A 7,881-nucleotide genomic window follows, 5' to 3' on the forward strand; every position below is an offset into this window, starting at 1 on the left:
GCAATTAGAAACCAAATCCTTATCATTGTGTTGGAAGGTGACCTACGACACAAAAACGACTCAAAACACTCTTTTTAGGCTTTTCAAAACATGTTTTTCAAATTTTTATGTGATTTTCGAATTTTTAAGTCAAAACACACTAAACACACTTAAAAACAGCAAGAAACAACATTTGAAGTTATGGTGGATAAAACCCTACGAATTTGCATCAAAACACTTTAGTAACTCCCCCACACTAAAAACAAACATTGTCCTCAATGTTAAAAACCACACTAAACACAAACAAACATATAAACAGCAATTAAACATACTAAACATGGCAGAATGTATCTAACAAAGAGAAGAGTTTAGAGATGCAAATCTGGTTATGGAGTTTTCGTTCCATCTTCTCCTTGGTGATTGCAGTGAGGCTTGGATCTTTGTGATTCCACAGGCTTACTCTTGAACTGCGCTGCTCTCATCGTTGATTTTCCTTTGTGCTACTCTTGAACTGGGCAGCAGGCTTCCTTTGGTCTCCCCCGAAGGTCTGAGCTTCCTCCTCTTATCTGTTTCTTTGTTCAATCTCTCCAATTCGTATTGAAGAGGGTTAGAGGATAGCTCAGCAAAGCTAGGTAAGCAACCAGGGAATAGAGTCCAGATAGACTCCAAGTGCCGGCTGATTGCTTCTTTCACTTTGCCATGCAAGTAATATCAAGGACAAAGGAAAAGACAGGGAAAGAGCATGATATGAGATACCTTTGCTTTCACCCTTGATGATATGAGATACCTTTGCTTTCGAAGAGGCAGCGAATGAATCCACATGTTTCGATCCACCGTTTCCTCTTCCTCATTCGTACTGCAGGCATTTGGTATCTTCTTTGGGGGATACATCCATGTTTGAAAGTGTGATCTCAAGAGAAGGAGAAATCTGAGCATGTTTGAGAGGGTTGGTTGCAGCTTACATTTTCGGCCGAGAAGGAAAATTATGCATTTGTGGGTGTATGCCTTGCCATGAAGGTTGATGTATATAGGAATTGTAATGGCAAATGGCAGTGCGGATGCGGCAATGTCCTCCACGCGTCTTCTGAAAAGCTGGGAGCTTTTGACAAAGTGGCACGCGTCTTCTGAAAAGCCGGGAGCTTTTGACAAAGTTGCACTCGCTTTCTGGAAAGCCGGGAGCTTTCGGCTTTGTCACCCACGTTTGTCGGCTAAAGTGTGCAGCTGATTTCTCGCCTTCCACGCGTCTTCTGAAAAGCTGGGAGCTTTTGACAAATTTGCACACGCTTTCTGAAAAGCTTGGATTGCGTCTGAAGAGCTGGCGATCTTTACGCCAGAAAATCCGGTTTTTGAAGAGCGGTGTCTCTTCAATGCTGAATTGGTGATTGTGTCACCTATCCTTTAATAGAGGTGATCGATCACCTCTATCTGCACACTTTGAAGACTTCCCAAAAATCATCTTCGGCTCGTCGAGATTTCCCTCCATCCAACCCTTCTCTTTTAACTTCGTGAACAATGGCTAGCTCATCCAACCCATCGAACCTTTGCTTAGATTTGAGTCTAAGCAGTGATCCGGTCGCGCCTCGTCAGGGTAAGGTATGGTGCCCGTCTTTCTTATCTTCCCATGGCCCTCTTACAGATGAGGACTCTGTGATGACGGATCCTACAACGGCTACGATAGTGGCTCGGAACCTCCTCACTCCCAAAGACAGTCAGCTGCTTTCAGGACGGTCCGATGAGTTGGCCGTTCAAGAATCCCTGGCTCTGAGTGTTCAGTGCGCTGGCTCTGTGTCCAACATGGGCCAACGCCTTCTTGCTCGCTCCCGTCAGGTTGAATCCTTGATGGCGGAGGTGGAGAGTCTTAAGCAGGAGATCAAACAGCTTAAGTACGAGAACCGAAGTTTGCACGTGCTTGCCAACAATTATTCAACAGGCATGAAGAGGAAGCTTGATGAGCTTGATGACCGTCAACGGTTTGCAGCTTTCTTCCAGAGGCACCTCTTTCCTGGGTCATCCAGCGTTCCACCAAGGTTTGGGGCCTTGAATGATCTATCTTCGGTGCCTCCCGCTCCTATGCCTCCTGCTCCGATGCCTCTTGCTCCGATGCCTCCTGCTCCGATGCCTCCTGGTCCGATGCCTCTTGCTCCGAGAGTGTTGCCACGTAGTGGGGCCTCACGTACACAACCTTTGTAAAGGCTCCATCTTTCTGCCATGTTTAGATACAATTGTAATTTATCGAAAAAATCAATGAACAAGCAAAAGTTTTATTTACTGTATTGGGTTGCCTCCCAAGTAGCGCTTTCTTTTACGTCTTGCAGCCGGACGAGTACTCTCTTCAATCTTCATTTGAGCCCACGGAATGGAAAGGAATGTCTTCCACCACTTGCCCTACACCATGCTCGTAATATGGCTTCAACCGATGCCTGTTCACCTTGAATTCTACGCCATTCCTTAAGCTTTTTATGTGGACTGCACCATAAGGTAAAACGTTAGTAACAACAAACGGGCCAATCCATTTAGAACGCAACTTACCAGGAAACAAACGTAGGCGAGAGTTGAAAAGTAACACTTTCTGCCCAACTGTGAAGGTCTTGGTTCGAATCATTTTATCATGGAATGCTTTGGTCTTGGCTTTGTACATCCGGGCATTCTCATAGGCTTCATTCCGAATCTCCTCAAGTTCATTCAATTGGAGCTTCCTATGAACTCCCGCTGCATCTATGTCCATGTTGAAAGTCTTCACGGCCCAATGTGCCTTGTGCTCTAACTCTACGGGCAAATGACATGGCTTACCATAGACGAGCCGAAAAGGTGACATCCCAATGGGTGTTTTGTACGTCGTACGATATGCCCACAGTGCATCATCTAAACGTAAGCTCCAATCCCTCCTTGTTGGTCCAACGGTCTTCTCCAAAATTTGTTTGATTTCTCGGTTAGACACCTCGGCTTGGCCATTTGTTTGAGGATGGTAAGGTGTGGAGACCTTATGGTTGACATGGTACTTTCTTAGCAACGCCTCAATGGTCCGATTGAAAAAGTGAGACCCTCCATCACTTATGATTACTCTTGGCATTCCAAACCTAGCAAAAATGTTAGTTTTCACGAAATCTGCAACCACCTTAGAATCGTTAGTACGGGTGGCTTTTGCTTCCACCCATTTAGAAACATAATCAACGGCTAGCAAGATATAAGTGAAACCATAAGATGGAGGGAAAGGGCCCATGAAATCAATGCCCCAAACATCAAAAATTTCAACATTAAAGACAGGGGTTTGCGGCATTTGGTCCTTGGTACCTATGTTACCCATTCGTTGGCAACGATCACAAGACATACAAAAGGTTCTAGCATCCCTAAATATAGTCGGCCAATAAAAACCACACTCTAGAACCTTGAGGGCAGTGCGTTGTGTGCCAAAATGACCACCACATGCATATGTGTGACAAAAGCTTAGAATTGAGTGAAATTCAGAATCATGCACACATCTACGTACAATTTGATCTGAGCAATACTTCCACAAATAAGGGTCATCCCAAACATAGAAACGTGCATCATTTTTAAGCTTATCACGTTGGTGCTTGTTTAGTTCATTTGGAAATTGTTTAACCACTAAGTAATTCACTAAATCTGCATACCATGGTTCACTTACCTCAATGGATAGCAGCTGCTCATCGGGAAAAGTTTCAGGGATAGGTACGGCATGTTCATGCTCCTCGTGGATCATTCGGCTTAAATGGTCAGCCACTACATTCTCGCTTCCTTTCTTATCCCGGATTTCAATATCAAATTCTTGAAGAAGAAGAATCCAACGGATAAGCCTCGGCTTTGCTTCCTTTTTCGTGAGCAAGTACCTCAAAGCTGCATGATCAGAATAAACGATTACTTTAGTACCAATTAAATATGAACGAAATTTATCTAAAGCAAAAACCACAGCTAGAAGTTCTTTTTCCGTCGTGGAGTAGTTCAATTGGGCATCATCGAGAATCCGAGAGGCATAGTATATGACATGCGGCCGCTTGTCTCTTCTTTGTCCTAGAACAGCTCCTAATGCATAGTCGGATGCATCGCACATGAGCTCGAACGGAAGGCTCCAATCTGGAGGTACAATAATGGGGGCCGAGACTAGCTTCTCCTTGAGTTGGTTAAATGCCGAATTACACTCTTCATCAAACTTGAATGGCACATCTTTTTGAAGCAATCGGCAAAGAGGGTTGGACATCTTGGAGAAGTCCTTGATAAAACGCCTATAGAACCCTGCATGGCCAAGAAACGAACGTACCTCTCTAACCGAAGTAGGAGAGGGTAAGTGACGTATAAGGTCTATTTTCGATTTATCTACTTCAATTCCTTTTTCTGAAACAATATGTCCTAAAACTATACCTTGTTTCACCATAAAGTGACATTTCTCCCAATTCAAGACAAGGTTAGTTTCAACACATCGTTTCAAAATTAAGGTCAGATTATCCAAGCAATTATCAAATGAACTCCCAAACACACTGAAATCATCCATGAAAACCTCAATGATCTTTTCAACAAAATCGGAAAATATACTTACCATACACCTTTGGAAAGTGGCCGGTGCGTTGCATAAGCCAAATGGCATGCGACGATAAGCAAATGTTCCGAAGGGACATGTGAATGTGGTCTTCTCTTAATCATCCGGTGCTATCACAATTTGGTTATATCCAGAGTATCCATCAAGAAAACAGTAAAAAGCATGACCGGCTAACCTTTCGAGCATCTGGTCGATGAATGGCAAAGGAAAGTGATCTTTCCTAGTCGTGGCATTTAGCTTCCGGTAATCGATACATACTCGCCATCCAGTCTGAATGCGTGTAGGCACGAGCTCATTCTCATCATTCTTGATAACAGTTACTCCGGACTTCTTGGGAACGACTTGAACTGGAGAGACCCAACAGCTATCGGAGATAGGGTAGATCACTCCGCAATCCAAAAGCTTGATTATTTCCTTCTTCACCACTTCCATCATCGGAGGGTTGAGACGGCGTTGAGCCTCTCGGGATGGCTTAGTCCCCTCCTCAAGAAGTATACGGTGCATGCATGTGGTAGGGCTTATTCCTTTAATGTCGGCCAAAGTCCACCCTATGGCCGTTTTGTGTTCTCGCAGCACCCTCACAAGCTTCTCCTCCTCCATTGCCGTGAGACTTGATGAAATGATGACGGGCAATGTTTCGCCTTCTCCCAAAAACACATACTTCAAATGGTCCGGCAACGGCTTAAGTTCAAGTGATGGTGCCTGAACAACAGAAGGTAGCATCTTAGTGGAAACTGAATTTGAAAGTGAGAGTGGAACCTTACCATATTGTTGTGGCAATGACTCAAGGGCTGCCACAACCTCAATTATTTCTTCACTAGAACCCATGGCAAAGAATTCCTCCTCCTTGCCGTGACCTTGCATTGGCCCAAATCCGTCATTTTTGCACTCTATGGCCTTAGTGATGGTTGTTTCCAGGGCGTCCTCGTTCAATTCTTCAAGGTATACCTGCGCCAAAGAATCGATAACATCAATGGAAAAACAAGAATGGTCATCAACGGGATATCTCATAGTTTCAGAAATATTAAAATCAATCACTTCCCCATCGAATTCCATTGTCAATGTGCCTTTGTATACATCAATCTTCGTTCGAGCAGTCTTCATGAATGGCCTACCAAGGAGAATCGGCAAAGATGTAGAATGGGCTGAATCCTCCATGTCTAGGACGTAGAAATCAGCCGGAAAAATTAAATGGTTCACCTGCACAAGCACATCTTCCAAAACTCCTTTTGGATACGCGTTAGAACGATCGGCCAGTTGTATAATTACACCATCTTGTTTTAATTCACCCAAATTCATAGATGCATAAATAGAATAAGGCATGACATTTATGGATGCACCTAAATCAAGCATGGCATGTTCAAAACGATTATGTCCAATCACACAAGGAATCGTGAAACTACCGGGGTCTTTGCACTTGGTAGGCAGTTTACGTTGCAAAACAGCGGACACATTCTCGCTTACCTTCACTACCTCTTTGTTTGCCCTTCTTCTCTTTGTATTGCATAGGTCCTTGAGGAATTTAGCATACTTTGGAACCTGTTTGATTGCATCGAGAAGCGGTATGTTCACTTGCACCTTCCGGAACGTTTCAAGAATGTCCTTCTCGCTTTCTTCCTTTTTTTCTTGCATGAACCTGCGAGGAAAAGGTACATTGGGCAGATTAGGACGTGAAGTACATGAATTTGAATTTAAATTACCTGATTTGGCCGAGTTAGGGTGATTGGGGGCCTGCGGCATTGGGTTTTTCACTCTTTCCGTGGGTGAGCTAGACACTTCCTCAGGTTGTGTCGTCTCTTCATCTACTTTCTGGGCAGATTTGGGATTGTTTGGCTCGGTCCCAACTTCTTTTCCACCCCTTAGGGTGATGGCCTTGGCGGATTCGAATCCTCCCTTTGGATTGACTGTGGTTGAGCTAGGAAGCTTTCCTTGCTCTCTAATCTGTCCAAGGAACTCAGAAATCTGCCCTATTTGTTTCTTCATATCCATCATCTCCTTCTCGTTATTTTCTATCCGGTTGTTTTGATTTTGCAACCCCTGCGAAATAGAGGTTAGTAATTGCATAGCTTGATTACTTTCCAAGGACGTACCTGAATGAGATGATGCCGAAGGTTGTTGGGATTGTTGGGGTGCATACGGCTTGGAATAAAAACCAGGGGGGTTTGGCCTAAATCCTCCTTGTTGGGCAGCTTGTTGTGGTTCTCTCCATTTGAAGTTTGGATGGTCCCTCCATCCGGCATTGTAAGTGTTCGAGTATGGGTTGTTTTGATTTTGTCCTTGGAAACCAATTGCATTGGCAGATTCCCACCCACCATTCTCGATTAGTTGAGGGCACTTGTCGGATGGATGCCCTTGAATTGAGCACACGCCACAAACTTGGTGTTCTTGTGCTTTTGGACCAATCACAACCTGAGAAACAAGAGAAGTAAGATTAGCAAGTTGTGATTGAATTTCAGAAATAGCACTAACCTCATTTACACTTTGTTGCCGTGGGGCTTCCCTTTGGTCCACTCCTTCATATTGTTGAGCGTTGAGCGCTCGGTTGGCTATGAGAATCTTGGCATCCCTTGGTGTTTTGTCCACCAATGCTCCTCCCGCTGATGCATCAAGCATTTGACGTTCGATAGGAAGGAGGCCCTCATAGAAATATTGAAGGAGAAGTTCCTCCTTCATTTGATGTTGAGGACATGAAGCTACAAGGCCCTTGAAGCGCTCATAATAAGCCGGGAATGTCTCACCATGGTTCTGTTGAATACCACTAATTTTCTTCTGTAGGAGAATCACTCTCGAAGTAGGGAAGAATTTCTCCAAGAAAGCACGCTTCATACTCTCCCACGAAGTCACAGTTCCCGGGGCTAGTTCGTAGAGCCAATCTTTGGCCTTGTCCATAAGTGAAAATGGAAAGGCCTTCATCATCAATATACTCCCATCCACAGTGACGGGGGTCATGCTCGAACAAACCACCTCGAACTCCTTCAAGTGTTTGTTGGGGTCTTCCATAGACAAGCCATGGAACTTCGGAATATGGTGTAACAAACTGGATTTGAGTTCAAACACCTCAGTCTTCCCCTCTGCAGCCGTGGGGTATTGGATACAAAGAGGCAATGCATTATCCAAACCCGAGGCCGAAAGCTCCTTGATGGTTCTATTATCTGCTGCCATGGCTTGTTCTCCTTCAAAAATCTGATCCGTGGGCTTTTCTTCTACACCTACTTCGTCTTCTTCAGGCCCAGGTTGTGGTGGAGGTTGTGGTGGCTCTTGTTGACTCCTCGTTCTCCTCAAAGTGCGTTCAAAATCACCGTCAAAGTCGGAGATGTTCACTATAATAGGCCGAGAGCTACGAGTCATACACA

The 7,881-nt window shown here is 44.5% G+C and overlaps 1 protein-coding gene across 1 annotated transcript; it reads right to left on the reverse strand.

Annotated features, from left to right (window-relative positions):
• Nucleotides 1–5,485: 5,485 nt before the first annotated feature.
• Nucleotides 5,486–7,621, reverse strand: LOC125472959 (the record flags this gene model as incomplete). The annotated part of the gene is made up of 2 exons (XM_048575133.1): nt 5,486–6,193; nt 7,082–7,621. Coding segments are annotated over 2 exons (1,248 nt in total), but the record flags the coding sequence as incomplete, so codon positions are not given.
• Between the last annotated feature and the right edge of the window lie 260 nt (nt 7,622–7,881).

Source organism: the organism of the source record quoted next, unplaced genomic scaffold (genome assembly GCF_019419815.1).
Source record: "Pyrus x bretschneideri cultivar Hongxiangsu unplaced genomic scaffold, Pyrus_bretschneideri_v1 Contig78, whole genome shotgun sequence".
NCBI lineage: Eukaryota > Viridiplantae > Streptophyta > Magnoliopsida > Rosales > Rosaceae > Pyrus > Pyrus x bretschneideri.